At 33.3% G+C, this 23997-nt stretch overlaps 1 protein-coding gene across 1 annotated transcript in view; it reads right to left on the bottom strand.

Moving 5' to 3' along the window:
• The window catches only part of LOC101891896 (uncharacterized protein DDB_G0284459-like), a 182025-nt gene that overhangs the window by 131430 nt on the left and 26598 nt on the right, over positions 1–23997 (bottom strand). The window contains exon 2 of the mRNA XM_059122734.1: positions 7331–9445. Within this exon, the coding sequence (XP_058978717.1) occupies positions 7331–8540 (1210 nt within the window). The 5' untranslated portion in view covers positions 8541–9445. The remainder of the gene's footprint in view (positions 1–7330; positions 9446–23997) is intronic.

Raw genomic sequence — 23997 nt, 5'->3', positions numbered from 1 at the left:
CTGTATCGATCTCGGAATAATAATTCAATCAAATTAACAGAAGTCAATTTGGTGGCTCTCATGTTACACGGTGTTCGCCAGCCGCCAAAAATACACGAAGAAACAGTAATGCACAGCGACAACATGATCAATGTTAAAAGATAGCCACAATAACGTTAAAGGATGCGACGAGCCAAGGAGAATATTTAAAGAAAATTTATGGCAAACATAAACGCCTTTGTTTCTTCGCAAGAAATTTGCCAGGCAGACAGAATCTGGCGAGTATTTATTTGGTGGGAGGTAAACATCATCCATATGTATGGGAGGAAGTTAAACGGAATACTACGAAATGGGTTACCGTTATTAGTGAAAAAAATGAAAAAAAAAATTGAGATTGCAAGTCATTGATGCAGCAGTATGCAGGATCAATATCCCCGAAATGTAACTGCCCACACCTATAAGTTTTAAATGAACATATGTATTCATGAATTTCATAATTTCAAAAAAATCGCATGTGAGATATGATACAAAACACACTTCAGCGTAAATGTTACTCAATGAAATGTTTTGTGTCTTTCTTTATTTCAGATATCTGAGAGAAAAAAATATTTCGCCCCGCCAAGAAAATATGAAGAAGCTTTGTCTGTCGGCAAGGCCCATCATCAAGATCATCATCATTGTTATAATAACAAATGCGATCTCCGTCACTATCGGCGTTGTCGCACATCATTAAGCTTTTGTGCTTTTGAATGATTGACAACTTGGAGAGAGAGAGAGAAAAAAGAAATCAATGGAGGGAAAAACTGAATGCTTAGACATTAATAATTCTGTAACCTCAAAGGCAGGGCTATCAAAATGAAAACCACCCTGGTTTTAGGGAATAAAAAATAACTAATGATTGAAATTAAAAATAACCAAAACCCAGTCAAGAAAGTCTAAAAGTTGGGCGGGGCCGACGTTTTGATACCCTGCACACCTTTACATATTTAGTAGAGCTTGATATAACAAATCGGATGAAAAATATATATGTGAGCTATATCTGAACCGATTTTCACCAACTTTAGCATACATGTTTCTATGCTCAATTTGGTCGTAAGTGCCAAATTTCATTCCATTTGGGCTGATATTAAACGTTTGGGGCACAATAAAATGCAAATCGGACGAAGATATATATGGGAGCTATATCCAAATCTGATCCGATCTCGATAAAATGTGGGAAAGGTATTGCTGTGCTGCATTTGTTAGATTTCCCCAAATATCGTTGTTACAGAGTCCACATTACGTCTGCGGAGGACAAAAAATATCAAATCCGAAGAAAATTATATATATGAGAGCTATAGCTATATCTGAACCGATTTCGATCAAATTTGGCATACTTATTTGCAGGCCTAATTTGGTTGTATGTGCAAAATTCCATACCATTTGGGCTGATATTAAACGTTTGGTGCACAATAAAAGGCAAATCGGACGAAGATATATATGGGAGCTATATCTAAATTTTAACCGATTATCTCCAATTTCAATAGAGTTCGTCCTTGGGCCAAACAAATGATTTGTGCAAAATTTCATCTGGATCGGGTAGTATATGCGACCTGTACTTTGTCTACAAAAATAAATGGACGGTAGGTGGGACGGACATGCATAAATCGACTCAGAATGTGATTCTATGCAGATTATCAAAAAGAACAAATGAACAAAGACATGATAGCCTGACCACCTTGTGGTGTAGGGTATAAAAAGGTCTGATACATTATCTTTGAGGCAATGGAAATTGCATATTAAATAAAGAATATTACACTAGAGCCCCGACTTGCGTCGTTATTGGGGACCGGAGAAACGCAAAGCAAATCGTATCAACTTTCTCTGTATCAAGAGTGCGCTAGAACTTAATTTATTGGGAAAAAAATAAACAAAACAGTAGTGTGACGCAAGTCGGAATGACGTCAATCGGGGCTCGAGTGTATATAAGAAAATCTTCGGTTCAAATGTATTTAAACGGGAGATAAAGAAAATCGTTTAAATAAAATTAAGCCGGACGCTTGAAGAGGGAAGTTTCCTAATTAAAAATCTTCCATCTGTCAAAATTGTTGTTTTGTATTTTGACACTTCCGAAGTATTTTGACAGCTGGGCTGAGATCATATGTTCCTTCTGACATATATTTTAATAATACGCCTTGATTTATATCGCTGCCCATCTGATAAATTCCGGAAGTACTGATTCCAATTACCCCAAATTCGTCAATCCACAACTAGTTGTAAGCCGTACTAGTACAAAATGTGTACCTAAGTAATGCGAAGAGAACCAATTGACACTTTTTTGTCCTCAAGAAAAAGAAAAGGCGACATAAAAATCCGCCACCTAAAAACCAACCAACAAACAAGGTACAAGAACTGTATGCTTGGGACTAGGGAGGGGTTAGTCTTCTGGTAGTCTGGTATATGTCTGAAAATCTGGTACTAGTATAGCACCATCTAAAGGTAATGCCAAGGTAGTCAATTGGTTTCCTCGTATGACTTCAACATCTTAAAGTTTACAGTTGTTTACACTGTGAGGGTTCTTAAGTGGAACTAGTTACTGTAACCCTGAGAATCGACGAGTTTCCGGTACGGTACTAGTCAACGTTACTAGCGGGGATTTATGTTAAATATTTACTCTCTGCTCAATATTCTCTCTCTCCCTCTCTCTCACTAAACATTTCCATTGATAAAAATCCATTACTAAACTATAAATATCTCCGGAAATTTTCCTGTCGATCGTTTAACGAAAAGAACAAACGAACTTAAAGTGATATATGTCCGTACACCTATAGGTACATATATACAAATTTCAATCGCGATGTCGCCATAGGATTGTCGAACTATAACTCATGTTTATCACACACAAACAACCAGAAGAAAAACCAAAAATAAAGTGTCCCATAGCGACTAACAACCTCAAATTTCCACTGGCTGGCCTGCCTGCCAACCTATCCATGCCAAAAAAAAATCTATCTCGTCAGAAGATTCCATTTTAGCAAAATATGTACATATTTTCCAAAGTGACATTAAGTATGATCAGCATCTTTATGCGAAATTGTTGTTGGACAAACATTCCGAAAAAATGTGACAAAACTTTCAAAAAGATTATTTATACAGAGATTTGTCGCTAGAGAACATTAAAATGACGGAGGCTATTTTTTCGCATTTACTAAATTTAAAATAACGAAATGAACACCCACGTGAAAAATGACATTTGAAATTAAGTTTTCGTCGTTCGCTTGGCTCATTTCGTTTTGGGTTTCGTGCGAAAAATGAATTCTTCACTCAACGCAGAGAGGCAGACAGATATCTCTTCAAATGTTTGAAATGAAATGTTTGCTCGAATGTTTTCCCTTTGTTATGGTAACACCAACAAAAAAACCTGTCAAATATGATAATTATGATCTCGGAGATATGTGACAGATACCAAAATTTCAGATTTCAATATTAGGAGTTTAGTTTTTTGTTAATTATAATCCAATTTAAAAATTAATTTTTGCCTGGTTTTCGGAACCACTAATTTCATTAACTTATTTTTGAGATGGAAACTGTTTTAAAATCAGCCACGTTTGGGTTCAAAAGGTGTGTCACTAAACTCATAATTTAATTAATTTCTTAATCATATTCAAAATCAAAGAAAAAAGTAGGTCTTATTTTGCTGGAATTTCTTGTTCTGTCAGTCCAGTTGGTTACATGTGTCTGGCAAAAGTTGGGTCTCTTTTATTAATATAAACATGATTATGATTAATAAATAATTTAATGCCAATTAATGAAACAAATTTGATTTTGAATTTTGTGGAACAAACTGAGTTTTGAAGAAATGTTCCAAAAATACTCGGAATTTTATTTAATCAGCTGTTTTTGGTTGGCAATGACGTTTCCCACCGAAAGTTCATGCTAGGCAATAAAAAAAACAGTGTTTTTTTGTTTGACTAGACATTATGTCAGAAGATAAGTGAGTAAGGCCGTTTAGGTGGAACTACGTAATAGTGTAGAGACTTGCTCTTATATTTAAAGGCATCAAACGAGCTTCCATAAAAAACGTGTCATCTACGTTGTAAATTTTATTGAATATATGTCAAATATATGTATGAACAGTTTTTATATTTTAGTTCTTTTTGTTTTGATAAACATGTTTGAATTCTGTGTATAGTTCCCTTAAATTTTTTTTAGCATTCGGAGCAACTCGATGAATTTATTTTCACAAAATTAATAATTCCAATTCCACAAGCAACTTTATCCAACCCTATAGAAAGCTCTACCAACCATGGTATACCAATATAGGTAGACTCATCGACACAGCTGCTGGGACAATAAACTGTCAAAACAATTTTGCAATTGAAAATGTTGAATGAAAAATTATTTAAATTTGTAAAAATTTTTGAAAAATGCGAATTATAATAACCTCCGAGTGACGTCGTATAAAAAACATATAAAAATCTACTTATGTTTGAAAGAACAATAAAATTTTTTGACATATCAATGTTCCCTATGCCAAATAAATTACAAATAGTTGTATAACACATACTTTAGATGTAGTTGTAAACATGGTAAAAGAATACAGGTAGGTGTATCAATATCAAAATTGTAAAATGTTTTGAGAAAAATAAGTAAATTTTTATATATTATCGTATACGACTTCAATCGTATACGATAATTTAAAAAAAATTTAAAAATTTGAATAATTTTTCGTTAAAAATTTTCAATTCTACAATTGGTTTGACAGTTCATCGTTCCATCAGCTGTGTCGATGCGACTAAATGCATTCTTCTACCGTTGATAATTCCTTTGATTATGTATCAAATAAATCACAAATAGTCGTATAATACATACTTTAGGTGCCCAGGTAAAGCAGACTTAAAGTGCGTTTACATACAAAATATTTACAGGGCTTAAGCTTGGTATTTACAATAAATTTAACTATAGAAAATGTATATGAAATTTATTGTGATTGGTCAATTATAAAGACCCCGGGTAAAGATTTTGTATGTAAACGCACTAAGTACGAAAGAAAGACATTATTCCAAGCCAGCTGTCTACGAAAGTTAATGTCAAAATAAATTTTGTAGTCAGCTGGCTTGGAATAATGTCTTTCTTCGTACAGTTGACTTGGATTGTGATTGATATCGCAGAAGAAAAAGTAAACAAATAGTCAACAGAGTGTAAACAACTTTTGACATTTCATTTGATTTTTAAAATTTGCAGGAAAACCTTGTTCATGGTAGAAGAATACTGATAGATGCATTAACGCTTTGGAACATTGATATGTCAAAAAAATTTAAATGTCTTTTTAAATAAAAGTAGATTTTCATATGTTTTCTATACGACGTCATTGACAGGTTATTATAATATGCATTTGCAAATTTAAATAATTTTTCATTCAACATTTTCAATTCAAAAATTGGTTTGACAGTTCATGTTCCAGCAGCTGTGTCGATGCGTCTACCTATATTCTTCTACCATGACCTTGTTATTCAGCGGGTCGTGTATAGGGATACGTAGATCGACTTTTTGTGTTTAAAAGTCGAAATCAGCCTTTAAAATCATGTTTTCCAATTTAAGTTTATAACGATTTGATCGATCAACATCTTTATAGTCCTTATATTGGAACTTATATTTTATGTATTGGAACTACACCTTTTTCAGTTGCAATTCGAAACATTTTATCTAAAATTCGAGAATTCTTTTTGTAATTCGTAATATTTGAATTGTAATTTGAGAATTCCATTTGGCATTCGTAACAATTCATTTTGTTTCCGAATTTTTATTTTATTTGAAATTTAAAATTTGAAACAACGAAAAAATTGCAAACATTTTTTTTGCATAGGATTCATATTTGCTTTTTCGATTTGCAAATAAAATGTTTGGAATTATAAATGGGATTCTCCAATTTCAATTGAAATTTTACGAATTACAAATAAAATGTTACGACTTACAATAAAAATGTTTCGAATTACTATTTGAAAAAGGTGTAGTCAATAAAATGATCGACATTGGTCTGAAGAGTCTAAATCGAAAATCGATTTTAAACTGATTAGACAAAAACGAAAGATCGAAATGTTCAATCTTATGTTGAAGGTAAAAATAGCATGGCGACTTTTTTCAATGACTTCGTATTCCTTAAGGGCTAATTAGAATACGAGTGTTTAGTCATTTTATACATTAAATTATTATCGATTAATGATTAATCGATTCTCTATATGCCAGTTTATTTTGTCGATTATATTTTAAGCGTAAAATGGCTCAGCACGCGTATCCTTTTTGACTGGCTTAAGCTATCGTAAAAAATCAAAGGAGTTTCAGGTTAACTTAGTTTTTGTTCATAATTTATACTTGTCAACCCTACGCTCCTTTAATCTCTTATGAAGCCGATGACTTAATCCAGTTAAAAAAGGCGTTTTATGTATTCCCACTTTTATTGTCAGTAAAAGTGCAGAACGAAAAAATATAAAATTATAGTCCTTGAATAATGTTATCCATTCGCTAAGACCAGCTGATTTCAGCTGCAGTTATGAATTATACGTCTGAAAATGTGAACAAAAAATTTTGTCAATGTGAGGATTTTTCAATCACAAAAGTGTTTTTCGTGTTACCTACACTACCCTCGATTTCACCTAGTTTTGAACAGATGTGAATAAAATCACAATGAATTGGTGAACCAGTAGCAAACATAACATAAACAAATTTTGACATATTGTCTGATTTTGAAAACTTTCTAGAAGATATTATTATTGCGCTATGATACGATGGATAACAAATAGTGGACAGATTTGAATCTTTTTTTCTAGTTTTAAGTACCTGGTATGACATTTTATTATTGTATGTAGATGTCAAATATGACATTTGTTGACATTTCATTTGTCACATATTTAGCTTTCCTACTATGTTTCCAACCGCATTTTTTGTAGCTAATTTAATAATTAGATGGTCCTGCTTAACAAAAATAGGTAGAGAAATCCACTCGATTTTAAATGTCAATTCCATAGCGTATACGTCAAGTATACATACATCTAGTAAAAATGATTTGACGTATACGCTATAGAATTGACATTTGAGTTTGAGTGGATTTCGCAAATCTAAACATTCTTTAACACTCATAACAAATCCAGTCGATTTCAGTCAATTCCATTCCGTATACGTCAAATGAAATGCCCTGGGTTTGATTGTCATTTTCATTTGACGTCATGGAATTGACAATTGAAATCCACTTATTTTAGTGAGTGTAAACGTACTTTTTCCTTGGAATTTAAAAAATTACACTGAACTAAATCAAGTTAACTGTAAACGAACTATAAAACCCTTATCAAAAATAAAAGTAACTCATAATACTCACTGTATTCACTTTGATCATCTGGCGTTCCATTGACCGTACCATCCGGCATCAGTTGTAAGAAGCGATTTTTTATATACAATTGTATTTTACGCGATGGACCCGACAGATGGGACACCGTTGAACGTTCATTGCGATCCAAATTATTTTTAGTATGTAAATGTCTAGAATTATTCAGTCTTTTGGTTTTCATGCCACCCATATCGGATGAACGTCGCACCAGACCAGACCCGCCAGAGCCAATGCCACGACCACTGACCGCGCCGCCGCCAATGCCCATTGATGAATGTGATGTCGTGGGACCACTTGTATTTTTGGCATTCACTGAAGATGATGATGAGGAACGTATGCTACGCTCTGTTCTGGACAATATGGCCAGATGATGTGACGAAGAGAACTGAAATATGGAACGTACATCTGAGCTCTGGGCCTTTGTTTTGTTTTCTTTGGTAAGGCTGGCATTATCGTTATCGATAACGGTGCTGGGCATTAATGTCGATTGTATTTGGGCTGATGATTCGGTGGTCGTCGTTGATGGGAATGGCGGAATTGTGGTTGGTGGCTGGGTGCTGGTTGTCCATGAGTCCATGATATGAGTATTTGTTGATGACACTGCTGCTTCTTCCTCTTCTTTACTGACTTCTGGTGGACTCTGTAAATCGCTTACATTATCCACTGATGCTTCTTGCGTGGTGGTTGTGATGGTTGTTGTTCTACGATCAATATCGTTTTGACTAATACTATTTAGATTCTCGTTTGCCTCCTCCTTCTCTTCCTTCTCATTCATCATCATCATCTGCTGCTGCTGCTGCTGGTGATGATGTCGTCGTTCCGTTTGCATTTCCAGCGTTTCCATTGTGGAAACGGAAATATCCTCTTCAGCTATCCTCCCTTCTGGGGTTGTCGTTCGTTGTGTTTCTTGTAAATCACTAAATGGCCGATTTGTTGTTGTTAACAACAACTCGTAGACGTTAAATTCGTCCTTTACACTAGGCTGAACATGCATCGCGGTGTCATGTTCGTAAGGATTCAAGACATTTAAGATTTTATCGTTTTTAATCACATTTAAGGTGTCTGTTGCTGGTGCAGCCAGTGCCAAGGGTGGCAAAATTGTTGGCATGGCATACATTAAGCCCGGCCAATCGATAATAATCGAGAGGAGGGCACCCAACAGTGCCAGGGCCCTCCAGTCTAAACGCAGGTTTCTTCGCATTTGTATAGGCTAATGGTGGTGGTTGTTGGTGGTGAATGGATAATGACAACGTCGTTGAGCCGTGCCGCTGAACTGATTGCCGATTGTCGTGGTGGTTGTTGTTGAACGCTGCACGCCCAAAAAACAACAAGAAATGTTGTTGCTGCTGTTGTTAATTGTTCGTTAACAATGATCGGAGAAGTAAACAACAATGCAACACTGTAGGCCAAGCCACGCTGCTACCTGTTGCCGTTGTTGTTGCTGCTGTTGTCTTGGTTGTCGATTGCGTACCACGTAACTCCCCTTGTTAATTGTGCGAAATCGAAATTGTTAAATAATTTAATTTAAAACTTGTTTTCTTTTTTTTTTTGCTTTAATTATTTTTTTCCAATATTTTTTTGTTTTGCTTGACTTGAATTATGACTTTATTGATTTGTTGCTCTTTGACACTATTTCTTTATTATTAATTATTTTTCGTTGTATTTATTATTAACTTCTTTAATGTATTTATCGTTTCGTTTTCTTTTTTTTTTTTTGCTCACTTGACTTTTTTCTCCTGACTTAGGTTGGAACTTAGGTTACCATATTTTGGGCATATCTTTTGTACATCACCAAAGTTTCACAGTTGAGTTTGAAAAATCGTTTATGATTTTCATCTTCGTCTTCCGCGTTGATAATGCATTTTTCAAATTCAACTGTCGTTTTCATTTTACGGTACATTTGAATGACACGAGCGTGACCGATAAACGGCAACTAAGGCGGGCCGACGCTACCGCTTTTCTGTCGTTTAAATATTCACTTTATCTTCGATTGCTGTCGTTTTAGAAAGTGATGCCGATAATAAGTATTTTTTTTGCACAGAAATATTTCCTTTAAGCCGTGATGTTATTTCATAGTCCTCTTCCACCCGGTGAAGGTCGTTGTAGCTGCAATGAAAAAGAGAAGAAGATGTGATTTATTGAAAACCGGTCAAAATTAATCAAAAGTTTTATTATTCCACTTAAAAGGATTAAAAGAGATAAACTGCAAGCTGCAAGATAGCCAGAAAAAGATTGGCGGATCCTTTTTTTTTTGTAAAAAATTACATGATATGTCACCTTAATTACATGCCAAATACCATGTTAAGACTTCACTTAAAATAATGTCGCAAATTTATCGATAAATTACAGCCGGCAATGTCATGGGTTCACCATGAAACATGTTCCCATTGACAGACGAAATTTTTAATTCATTTAGTCAGTGATAAATTGTTCGACCATTTCCGCTACGCCTTTTTGAGACTGTGTTAAAATAAAATCCAGTTTTAAAACCCTTTTTCCCAAATAGTTTTCGTTAAAAAAGTAGTGGTTATTGATAATTAACTGGGCAATTAAAACGAGGTTTAGCTGAAAGATATAGTTTTGACTTAAAGGTGAGATCTGTTTTTAAATCTTTTTTTTTTGGATTTTTGGTGGTGCCTAATAGCGCCATTTATTGGTGGCGAAATATATTCAATTTAGTGTTAATAATTACCAATACACATAAATATTATTTTAACCCACGTTCGTCCCACACAACTGCCAATGCGAGGGATGCCTAATCGTTTGGCTAATTGACATTTATTATCAATAAATGATAAATTTGTCAATTATAGTACGTTTAAATGGCTCCCTGAATTGGTAAACAAATAAAGATTTAATAAATAACTACTTGGAAATTTTATGGTAAAACTTATTTATAAAGACGAGGATTTTAAAAACAAAATTTAGGCTTAGCAGACTCCGTAGACTTTCAGCAGAAATACTAGACCATTGTAGAATTATAAATGTAACCTGATTCGAGTAGGCTGCTAGAGAGGGTATACAGGATGAAATAAAAAACTGCAACAAAGTCAAACGCCATAATTTTTAAATTTTACTGAATGAAAGCAAAAAATGTCGCAAATAGCATCAAATTTTAGAATAAGTTTAGATTTGTTCCAATCGGTCAACTTTGGCACGAATTACGGCCATTAAACAGCCAATGAAACCGTCACAAGCTACCCGAATGTTGCTCTATTATATTTTGGCCCATTCTCACTTTGGTATTTTTTAATGCCAACCTTGCTTTCCAAAATACTCGAGACACAATAGTCCAACAGATTGGTATCCGGAGATTTTGGTGGCCATTGTGCGCTGGAAATGAAGCGAGGAATCTCATTTTGTAACCATTCTTGGGTGGCGTGTGCTGAGTGGGACCGTGCTGAGTCCTGTTGGAATGTCCAAGGTCAGCGGCTAAAATGTTTGCGAGCCCAAGGCTTTAATACACCCTCCAGAATATTTTCGCGATAATATTCGGCATTTATTCTAATACCACGATCGATTAATACGAGCGGATTGTGACCATCGGCTGTTATGGCGGCCCACACCATGACCATGGCCGGCGCTTGATTTCTGGTGGCCAACCGAAGGTGCACATTTTCAGCTGACCTCTTTGGCAAGTAAACACGATCATTTTGTTTGTTTACAAACTGCTGGACAACAAATGTTTTCTCATCGCAGCAGAGAAAACCAAATTCGGCAGTTTACCACTTTCGGCCAAGCGAAGCAACTCTTTTGAGTCTTTTTTCTTTCCGTTGCGGTGTAAGTTCTTGTACTTTTTGGAATTTCAATGGCTTTACCCCGAGCTCATTTTGCAATTTTTGCCGAAGAATATTGCGATATGTTCAGATCACGAGCCATTTTTGGCCACTGTGGCGCAGGTTTCGGTCAAGTCGCTTCTTAACTTTTCGAACCATTTCTTCTGATGTTGCTGTTTTCTTCCGTTCACTTCCTTGACGTCGGGCTACGCTACCAATTTCACGGTAACGAGCGATGGTACGAGCCACAAAAGATTTATTCACATTTAAATGCTGGAGTGCTCTAACGATAGGCATTTGTGGTTTTCCAGCCAAATATAAAGAAATCAAGCTATCACACTTGAATTCCATCACGAATAACTTTTTTTCTGGAAAGTTCTCACCAAAATGCTTTTGTACCGTTGTAAACAATAACATGATCTGTCACCGGAATAATTTTAACAGCTGTCGGACGAGAGGCTTGGAAATGACAGCAGTCACAAAATACTTTACACAAATCACATTTTTCATTTATTTTATTTTTTCAGAAATTCGTCAGAAAATAAAAATTACAGCCATTGTAGATCTACTATTAAATTAATGAAGACTTTCTGATATAACCATTTTTTAATTCAACATATATTTGCGACTAATTAAACAACAAACTTTTGGTGAGGACAAACATATGTTTCGTTTTTTTTTAATTAGACGCCCTTTCAAAATTACCAAAATTTCGCAACAGCTCAAATTGTTTTTCGAAACTATCAAAATTACTATTCAATTTAATTTAGACATCGACAAACAAAGGCATTTGTTTTTTTTTTTAATTATTTGCTAAAACCTTAATTGTTTAAATGAAAACACTTGCCAATTAAGAACGCCATACAAGTTTTAAGAACTGTCCCCAACGACAATCATAGATTGTTCACGATGACAGTGAAATAATAAAAAATTAAAAAAAAATCAAATATCTTGGCTTAATTGAAATGGATTCCAACGTTTGTGTTTTTTTTTCTAATTTAAATTCCCAAGAATTATATTTATAGGCACATCAATTTATTTCCGTTCTTTCAAGATTTTTTATTTACTAATTTATGTAAATTCACCCATCATCACCGTTGTCCGATGGTACATAGCCATGCGGAACACACACTCACAATTAACAGTCATGGGAACTTAATTAAGGAAATATGCAGCAACAACATAAAAAAATTGCAATCAGAAAAAAAGAGCAATTTTAATTTAAGAATAAAAAAACAACCACAATATCTAAAAATAATTGAAATTACGAGAGAAAGAAACAAACACACACACACACTTGCTACACATGCGTTTATTATGCAACGATGCGGCACAAAAGACAAAACAAGTTTGCCCCAAAAAAAAGTTAGCACGCAAACCTTTACATAAATTATTTGTTTCTATAGACGAGGGCTGTTTAAAGAGGCTTTGCAATGGGCTTAAGGCTCTATCAGACGATATGTTTTTTTACATATGTAGTGTCAAATATTCCATATGTAGAAATTGCACACTTCGTGTGATACATGGACGAAATTTCAGTTGTGAAATACATAAGTAGAAGAAGAATATAAGTAGATGCATCGACATAGCGGCTGGGACAAGGAACTGTCAAACTAATTTTAAAATTGAAATTTTTGAATGAAAAATTTTTCAAATTTGTAAAAATTTTAAAAAATATGAAAACATATACAAATCTATTTATTTTTAAAGAAACATTTAAACATTTTTGTCATATCAATGTTCTCAACTGTTGATGCATCTACCTGTGTTCTTCTACCATGATGAGTACTTTTTCGATCAAAGCGAGCCCTATTTTCATTGGAAACATATAATTTAATCAAAAGTGTTGTTTGTCTGCGAAGTGAAAATATATAAAAATAAATTTGTGACAAAAATTCATCCATAAAGTATAAACATTTTTTGGATAATACAATATTATTATATAATAAGAAAATAGAAAAAAACATATGCTAGTGTGTGTTAGCAAAAATTATGAGTCATATGTAAAATGGCAATTTTTACATACACACGGAAATACACATGGATAATAAAAGTGACAGCACATACGGGAAACACATTCCGTCTGATAATTCCTTTACAAATATCCTTCTACGGCAGTTTGATTCCATGTATGAACCATGGCAGATAAATACAGGTAGATGCATCAACGCTTGGGAGCATTGATATCTCCAAAAAATTTTAATGTTTTTTCAAAAATAAGTAGATTTTTATATGTTTTTTTATACTACGTCATTCGGAGGCTATTATAATTCGCGTTTTTCAACGATTTTTACAAATTTAAATAATTTTTCATTCAACATTTTCAATTCCAAAATTGGTTTGACAGTTCATTGTTCCAGCAGCTGTGTCGACGCGTCTACCTATATTCTTCTACCATGGTATGAACATAAAATAACTTAGCGTTCACACAACACAACATTGACATGTCAAAATTTTGAAATGTTTGTCAAAAATCAGTAGATCCTTACATGTTTTCTTATACGGCTCAAATCGGTGGTTGCTTTGATATGTATTTTTAAACAATTTTCCAAACTTGAATAATTTTTCATTCAAAATTTTTAATTTCAAACTTAGTTTGACAGTACATGCGACTACCTGTTTTCTTCTACCTTGATATGTACTTTACTTCTGTATTTCACAACTGAAATGTCGTCCATGTATCAAACGATATGTAAAACTTGTACATATGGAAAATTTGACATTGCAACTGTGAAAAACATATCGTCTATTTTGTATGTCAAATCTGATCGAATAAATCCCGATTATGACAATATGGATTAATCCGGATAAAATTTTGTATCTAAAAATGTTCTATAAAATACATTATTGTACTCACTGCATGGTAGAAGAATACAGGTAGATGCATCAACGCGTGGAAACATTGATATGTCAAAATCCTTGTCAAAAAGAGGTAGATTCTTATCTTTTTTATACGACGCAAATCGGAGGTTGCTACGATATGCATTTTCAACAATTTTTAAAATTTTCAATAATTTTTCATTCAACGTTTTCAATTTCAAACTAAGTTTGACAGTTCATTGTCTCAACCGCTGTGCAGATCCGACTACCTGAATTCTTCTGCAATGGTGTGTACTCCACTTTAGTTTTGTTCCGTCATCATTTATGAATGAATATCCACTCCATTAGTGCATGAGCTTTAAAGTAACAAAAATTACTACTGGCCGCACGTTCCTCCGATATGTGAGCACTATATCCGCAAGAGAACTAAATGTCAAAATATAGACTCAATTAAAAAATTTGTCATGTACAACAAGTGGCAGATGACAAGCGAATATCTAGTCTATTTTTTGTTTTTGCTTGGCCACAAATCACATGGCCAAGTAGAGGATATTCCCTTGACCACACCACCACCATTAGCTCCTGAGTGGGAAATTCTCTAGCAAATCGTCATAAAAAATATTATCATTGATGAAAAACATTACCCCATTACTGCGGTACAACGGCAAATGAGACGGCACATGGTCGCCGGCAACATCTTTTTTAGTTTTTGGCTTCTTCTTATTTTTATTATCGTTTGTTACACTTTTTCGATTTAATTTGGTTTTGTTGAGATATTGCCAAAAAACGTTTTTTCCCCAAAAAATAAAAACAGACAACAAAAATTTACACAATTAGATAAACCCAAAAAATATGTAGAACAACAACTTCCCAAGACGAAAGAAACAACATAAAGGGACACCTTTAGGTGGCATGTATTTGGACAAGAGCATGCTGGCTTGTGGTGGCAAGGTATATCGATTCCGCATAATTCCGATACATACTAAGATCTCTGTGTGTGTGTGTCGCCGCCGTTGCATGTTAACATTAAAATAAATGAGAAAAATTTCACTTTTCCTTGTCTTTGACTCGAAATTCATTTCACTTTCTTCAATTGCGTAAAAAATGTGTGATTATTCTCAATTGCCGAATTTCGTTTTCGTCTCGTTTTTTTTTCCTTGTGTAGACACATCTTATTATCCCATCCTATTCGTGCGTTCGTTCTGTGGGATGTTTGGTATCTGTCATTATCTACTTGTCACCCGCCTTCTTCATGATGTGGTGGCTGGCTAAACCATTCAGACACTTGACTGCATTCATTCTATTCGGGGTGTAATTAAAACGCACTAAATTTTCCTAACCTATCCAATGGTGAGGCTGTGGAGTAGTTTTTTTTTGATTTATCAACAGAAAAAAAATGTCTCAAGTTTTGTTTTGTTCTACACTTTATTTTAGAGTTGCCGAAAAAAATGTAGCCGTCGATAGCTTTTAATTGATTTCGTTTGCTGTTCTGCTGCTTGCCTGCTCGCTTACATGCAATTTAACCTACAAAACTATATATAAAACACGACGAATGTCTTTGCAATGACTTGCACGAGTAGAGCATTAATCAAAAACTAAAAGTAGAAAAAAATTGGCGTTAGTCAAATGGGAAACAAGAAAAACCACAATAGAAATAGAGACAAAAAAAAAACTGCACCCGATTATGCAAAAGTTTTATTACAAAGTCATTGACCCTTTGGAGGCGTATAAACGTGAAGGGTTTACGGAGTTTGGTTTTGTTTGACACATTTTTAATTAATTAATGGCAATGCTAAAACATGGTGTCAAATATATTCTAATAAAGAAGGTCAAACTTCAATGTAAACATACTTGAAAGTTTTTTCTAATTTAAACTGTCTTATAATTTCCATGGTAGAATTAGGAAGGTAACCTCGTGGATTGCAACTTTGGTACATTTTACCTTTGACACTCATTGTCAAAATGAATATTTATAAATCCTTTGTATTTACACAATCACAGAAACTTAAGAGCTGGATATGCTTTTTTAAATTATGTTAAGGTAAGAATACATAAAACGCTTTTTTAACTTGCTAAAGTCATCGGCTGGGTTCTTCGGAAAATAAAAAAGGAGTGAAGGACCAAAATCGATCGAAGTCACCCTAAAACTCCTTTATTTTTCTACGAAGAAGCTAGGCAATGATTTAAGCGAGTCAGAAGAGCCTTTTATGTACCCTCACCTTTACCGTTCACCTTTTTTTTAAGGGAAGTAAATATTATTTAAAATTAAAAAAAATGTATTAAACATTTTTAATGGAAAATTTATTTTTTAGGGTTTTGAACGGATTTTCGCAGAAAAAGTTGAAGACGGTGCTATTTTATGGCGAGTAAATACAAGAACTAATTTTATTTGACATTTCATTTTCTAACTCTACTTTTCTTTTTACGGCCAACTTCATTAAGATCTACATACTATTTTAATACTTTTAATAACATCTATGCAATTCATTGTATACTTATCAACAGCCGATTAACATTGATAACGAATTTAATTAATGAACGAAGGAAAAATGAAAACAAAAACAATTTAATTTGAAAATATAGAATTATGGGAACGCAGCTCCAGCAACAGTTACCTTCTTAATTCTACCGTGATCAGTTCATTTTCTAATTCTATTTTTCTTTTTTACAGCCAACTTCATTATGATCTACATACTATTTTAGTACTTATAATAACATCTATGTAATTCATTGTCTACTTATATTAAGTTTAAACATATTTAACTTATTTTAAAGCGATAATTCAGTGAGAAATTAACATTGATAAAGAACTGAAATAAATCAGCGAAGGAAGAGTACAAACAATTTAATTTCAAAATAATAGAATTATGGGAACGTTACCTTCTTAATTCTACCGTGATCATTTCTTTTGGGTAGAATATCATTCGATCCATTGAATTTTGTAAACCAATCGAATGTGTTATCGAACAAAGGTGAAGATACATAAACAACTTGGCGTTGGGATATTTTGTGACGTATCATAAATAGATGTCAAAGCCGCACTCGAATCCTGACGACAAATTTTACCAATTTTTCAGAATTTGTTTCAAGGAACAATTATTGCTCCCCGACTGGATTAACTAAACTTTTTTGACTGCCTTAAGACAACGGAAATATTCATTTTTTAATTTTTTTAAAAACACAAATAAATTGAACGCAATCTTTGGGAAACTCGGAATGTTATTTTGTTTTTTTATTTACAATTTGCTTGTTTACAACTGAACTGTCAGTTCTGACAGAGCCAGCTTACGTATGAATGTATTTATTACAGCTTTTTCGCGTTTAAGTCATTTTGGCGCTTTTTTGTTTAATTTCGCGATTGATTTTTTCAAAGGTATATTTAGCAACACTGAGTCACGTAAGGCTATGAGAAAGAACGAACGAATGTTACTGTAACGTATTCCGATACGAATGTGAGTGACTAGCTTTCGTTCGCACAAATTTTCTTTCGATATCGTAGAACAGGCGATGACAGAAGAATTCAGGTAGATGCATCAACACTTGAGAACATTGATATGTCAATTTTTTTAAATGTTTTTTTTTTTTTTTTTAATATAAGTAGATTTTTATATGTTTTCTTATACGACGTCATCGGAGGTTATTATAATTCGCGTTTTTTTTTTTTTTCAACAATTTTTACAAATTTAAATAATTTTTCATATAACTTTTCAATTCCAAAATTGGTTTGACAGTTCATTGTCCCAGCAGCGGTGTCGATGCATCTACCTATATTCTTCTACCATGGAACAGACTGTTAACCTATTTTTGTCGGTAAATCTAAAAGTGAGTTGGAGAATTCCATGTTTGATTATGGGTGATAATCCGGAGTTTGACAATTCATTGTCCCAGCAGCTGTGTCGGTGCGACTACCTGTATTCTTCTACCATGATAGAATTTATAACTGTTCACACGAAGTGAGGCAACAAACTGAACTTGTGATCCCTATTTAAAATAACGTTTATACAGCACAATTTAGTTTTATCACCTTTTTCATATTGTATTGCCATATTATTGATTTAAATCTTTTTTAAACCATAATAAGACTATTAAGGAAAAGTCAAATTTAGTAGATTAAACCGCAACAGAGTAGCCGATAGGTTTAACACAATTGTAATATTTTCCGACTTCACTTGTACGTCTCGGTGTCAAGCAAACTTGTGTTCTGTGCATAGCCAAAAAACTAAACTTTTGGGAGAAATTGTGAAAACTTTGTGCTGCCCAAAAACATAAAACAGAACCACCAATTTAGATGGCATTAATTTAGCAAATTTTTAATTTGATTATTAGGAATAAATTGCATTTAATCAATTTTCTACCTAACATGTCGTTAAATAATTCTAAAACAGTTTTCTTAAATTAACCGAATATAAAATACAAATTGAATTGATATGGGGTCAATGGACCGGATACCGTAAAATCCATTTATTTTCTTGTCCATGTTCATATGAAATTTGACAAATTTAAAATTTGACTTCTTAATTTATTTAATTTAAAACAAAAATTACCAAAATCATTATCACAACGATTGTAACCTAGAAAAAAGGTCAATTGGTTGGATGAGTGTTTCTAGATTTGACAAAAAAAAATCGAAAACAAACAAATTACTATGAAATTTAAAAATAGTTTCAGTGGAATTGAATCCGTTTTTTTGTTTTTGTATTTTCTCCCCCCCAATGTCACCAAATTCTAACAAACATACAGCACATACATTCTGCCAATGATGGCAATGACCTTTCGTTATGTGCGAAAAATTATTTTCGATGAAATGAAAAGCGATACTACTCGGTGTCCACACTGGTGTTGTTGTTTTCTTATGGCTACCGAAATAACATTCGTTCCATTTTGAGCGGAGCAAGCGAAAAACGCACTTGTTGTTATTTTATACCATCATCCGATGTCACATTACTGGAGCTTCTGGAAGAGAAGGGACCAAACCGAAGCCACAACCAACCGGCAAAAAGTCGTAAAACGTTTGAAATCAATTGAAATTGTAACACACGTACAACGCCATCCAACAGCAACAATAATGACACACTCACTTTACGCTCAAGCACGCACCAAAGCGGCAGCAACAGCAGCACACGCTCGCCTCCTTCATTCCACAACGTAACATGTGGACGTAGGTATGTATGTATGTATCCATGTACATGCGTATGAAGTCATTGGTGACAAAAGAAGGTGAAACATAAAGAGCTGTTTTATGTTTTTTTTTTTTTGAATCCAACACCCAGAGTACAAATATTGTTTGGTTTTTTTTTTATGGGCGGCATGTGTACGTTTTTGTTGTTGGCTGTCCGTCCGGCCATTCCTCCACATGAAAGTACTCTGATTTGCAATACATAAGCTAGCATTCACTAGTTCATACTGTCCGTATCAAATGGTGCTGAGCTGTCATTACTTGTGCTGCTGCTGCCGCTGTTGTTGCTGTTACTGTCACCTGGTGCTGTAGAGCATATTTTTTTTTAAAGAAGAACTTTTTTCTATTTATAAAAGAAAAGAGGTGACGACAACATTTAACTTAGCATAAAAAAAGAAAATATTTTGCATGTTTATACTTCGGGGCTACCAAGAAAATACAATGGGTTTGACAGGATGGCAGAATATGTTTTATGCAATAGAGGTTAGAAAGTCATCAATGAGAAATGATTTCAAAGAAGTTGGGTTAATTTCAGATGTTAACAAATTAAATATGTTATTTTCGCCAAAGTCAAATAATGAAGTTTGGAATGACTGAAACTATAATTATAACCTGAAATTGGCAAAGCAATTAACCCAGTAGGAAGGCTGGTTTTTTAGGCCTCCATGTCATTATTTTTGCCTACAAATTATGAGACATTGTCAACACTTTGTCTACAAGTTTTATTTTTCTTCGAATAAAAAGAAGCCTAAGCTATGATAGCTGAAAAGCTCTGCTCCTTCTTTTAATTGCTATGCAGTGTACAATTTTAATGGTAATGAAAAGAGTTCAGTTAGAAGAAGTAAAGTAATTTGTAAACTAAATAAGTATAATAATGTGAAATAGTGATGCAATTGTAAAATAAAAGCATGAGAAAACCAAATTATAAAGAATTTGTAAAACAAAAACTTGACCTACACGAAAAAAAAAAATAGTCCAGTAGGCCGCAGAAAACAAGTGTGACGGAAGTCGTGATTCTTATTTTGTGGAGTACATTTTGTGAAGACTAGTAATGATTTTGAAAGTCTTTTCGATACCGAAATTTCCTGTGAGGGAAAAAAAAATTATATTAGTATATTGGAACAGTATATTTTCTAAAAAATTTGGAGTTTGGAGAAGCTGCTAGCGATACAACATGAGGAAGACTTGGAGATGCCGTCATAACATGTAAGCAAAAGATGAAGTTTTTCCTAAATTTTGAATAAATCTTTTTATATCCAGATGTTACATCAACTTTTGGTAAAATATTAAGATTGAAACCCGCAAAATCAATGAAAATTTTCAACCAGATAAGTTCTACTTGTCATATATAGTCATGAAGAAAAAAACTATAGTGACAATTCCGAAATGACATAATACACACATTTAACCTTTTTAATTTTTATAAAATAGGTTAAGATTTTCTTTGTTAAATATACAATTGAAGTAAATTTACAAGTCTTTTCTTGAAGTAACTTTACAATACAGTTCAAGTAGTTATGCAATTTACTTAATAGTTCCTCGAATGCGGAATAAAGAGTAAAAAAATAAATAAACAATAACGTTAACATATCTGTGATACTATATTTTAAGTCGTTTTTTATTGTCTTTTTATGTTATTTTAATGAAAAATCTAAGCATGTCTTGAATAATAGTACGAAATCCCCTGAAGAAGTCACCAAAAAAGTGACAAAACGTTGGGAAAATACAATAAAACAAACCTTTTATTTGCAAAAAATTACAGAGGTCAGTGAACTAACTAAATTTAAAATCTGACCAAAAAAATCTAAATATTGACCCACTTATACCAATGTCTCGTTATGGCCAGGTCAGAACTACTGACTTACTATTGACAATGTCACTAATGTCGAATGACAAGCTCATACAAAATGTCTATAGGAAAACAGCATTACTTGTCTATACTTAGTCAGTAGTACTGGTGACAAAGTCAATACTAAGTCAGTAATTACTCACCATTGATGTTTCCTACAGGGAAATAATACCGCTAACTGTTATTGGACCTATGAACATTCTTAGCGTCATTTACTTTTGATGAAAGTATTACAAGAGCCATTGAATGGTAATAGATTGACCGATGGCGCCCAACAGGTTCATATATGATGCGATATGTTTAATAATGTATTTCATTTAATAACGAAAAAGTAGATCGGATGCCAATGGGAACATGGTATAATTAGAACCTGCCAAGGCCTATTAAATAAGTTGTCCCATTAGTCCAGCTGATTTCAACCATTCTGTCAAAATACATTTGTTTATACTTGGAATCATGGTAGAAGAATACAAGACACAGCTGTTGGGACAATGATCTGTCAAACCAATTTTGGAATTGAAAATTTTAAATGAAAAATTATTCAAATTCGTTAAAATTTTTGAAAAATGCATATTATAACAACTTCCGATTGGTGTCGTATAAGAAAACTTATAAACATTTACTTTGTTTTGAAAAAAAAAAAAAATAAAAATTATTGACATGTCAATGTTCCCTGTATACTTCTACCATGCTTAGAATCCGCCGTAAAAAATGACAGTTTTATCCTAAGACAGTTTTATTCTTTTTCCAAGAAAATTGTAAAATGAAGCAAACTGAATCTCTGCATAAACTTGCAAGCAATCAACTGATTTGTAAAAAACGAAGCAATTTTTTCGCCAACATAAGAAATGAAGAGGACACACATTAAAAATGAACCGAAAAACGAAACAATTATGCTTTCGATTTCCAAACTAGAGACGTTTTAAAATTGCTTACCCAAATATAAATCCCCAGAAGGAGAAGAAGTAGAGTTGCAAGTGATTCCAGCAAGAATTTGCAAACTCTCAGTGAGAGAACTGTCAACATGTCTCTCGAGTCGCTCTCTTTTCCAAAACTTTTGCGATAACTAATTCGACTTACAATTTTTTCAATGATTTCAATGCATTTTGACATTAAATTTGTTAGTCAGCTGGCTTGAAAGAGAGACCTAATAAGTCGAATTGAATATCCCTAATTCCACACGTTCCATGTGAACGTACTATCCTCTCCTGTTGTTAACATAATTATTCCTACGACCCATTATTTTGTGTTTGCAAAACGAAATGACAAAACAAAAAACACCAATGCTATATATTTACATTGTAGTTGTTGGTGTTGTTTTTGTAGCATACTTGTTGTACCCTAAGTATGCAAATACAACATTGGCGAACATATTATTGGTACCGTGACCAATTGTTTTGCGGGGTCCCAAGCGAAACCAAAAAAAAAAAAGAAACATGTTGAGAGTAATGAATGACACAACACGCGATATCAAGATGAGATTTAGCTTTTTAATCTATTTCATTTCATTTGTGGTTTTTTGTTGTTGGACCAAACATTGTAGGTATTTGAAAAAAAAAAGAATGCTTTAATTTTAGATCATGGGATTTCAATAAAGAAAAAAATAAACTTTTGTGTATGTCTGCCCAAACGTGTGTACGTTTTTTTTTCTCATTCTGCAGTTAATGACAGGTGCGTTAAATGTGGCATTTGCGTAAAATTTTTCCTAGGGCAATAGCTGCTTTTGTGTTCTGTGACAATGACGTTTGAAACGATGACAACTTAGTAAAATCTAGGAAATTAAAGAAATTCTTTCGAATCGGAAATTTTTTGTTATTAAATTTATGAGGATTGTCCTTAATACCAGTAATGCTGACGAATAGTCTCCATAATCTCCCGAGAGTTGTTTACGACCTGTATTGCGCTATACCTGTTTTGTCGGGGAAAATCTGTCAAAATGGGCAATAATGTTGCGATTTTATTTCGGCCCGATAAAAAATGAGAATATTTACATTCAATTAGCCGAGAAATTAATGAATTCTTTCTTTGGTGGCATATGTCCGCCTTTGCCAACAATGTATTTTGACGAATTCCTCAATTCTTGTGCGGCACACTGCACGTCACACTTGGCGTTGAAATGGGTTAATGAGTGTACTTTTAAATAGACATTTTTTAAAATATGCATGGTGTTGGTAGTTGCTTTGTCTAAAATATAATCATCAACATACGGTACATAGGCACATATTTCATGGTGAAATTAAATTCTAAAATTACCGACAAAGAACGAAAAAACAAAAAAAGCTATAACTTTTTTTTATTTTGTTTATTCTCTCCTCGGACACACAATCAGTAGCCCAGCCAACATAATAATTATAAAGATATAAAATCTATAATATTTACCCTTTATCAAATTCAATTTTAATAAAATTTTTAGAAAACAAACATAATAATAATGGCTGACATAAAATTAACACCGCTCGGCAAAAAGGCTCTGAAGTGGGCGATTCTTTTATGGCCTACCATAAAAAAATACTCAACTTCTTTGCATATTATATGAGTCAACAAATACTAGTGCTTAATTGAAAGGTGCAACCGGTAGATTTACCAAATAAAAATTAATTAAATATTTAGAAATTTAATGACTGTAATTTGTAAAGCAGGTTCGAAATGAATAAAAATAAAAAATAAATAATTTTAGGCATTTTTGGCAATAAAACAGCTTTTGAATATAACCAAAATCAGAGATACTGGAGTCAAGTGTAAACAGGGTTTTATGATATTAGGTGTTAATAAATACATTTTTATTTTTACATCGAAAGTTTAGAATACTTTGGGTGTAAGTATATAAAGAGCTTTTTGTGCTGGCTTCTTCGTAAAAAAAAGATTCGTGGGGTGAGGAAGTATTATTACGCCAATAAATCGAACTATGTCACCCTAAAACTTCTTTGTTCTTTTACGAAGAAGACAGCTGATGACCATAGTAGAATTAAGAAGGTAAAGTCATGCAATCATATGGTTACACTTTTTTTTAAAATTATTAATTTGACAACATCTCATT

The sequence above is a fragment of the Musca domestica genome, unplaced genomic scaffold (genome assembly GCF_030504385.1).
Source record: "Musca domestica strain aabys unplaced genomic scaffold, Musca_domestica.polishedcontigs.V.1.1 21, whole genome shotgun sequence".
NCBI lineage: Eukaryota > Metazoa > Arthropoda > Insecta > Diptera > Muscidae > Musca > Musca domestica.
Note: the sequence above shows the minus strand (reverse complement) of the source record. Positions and strands in the feature narration are given on the sequence as shown.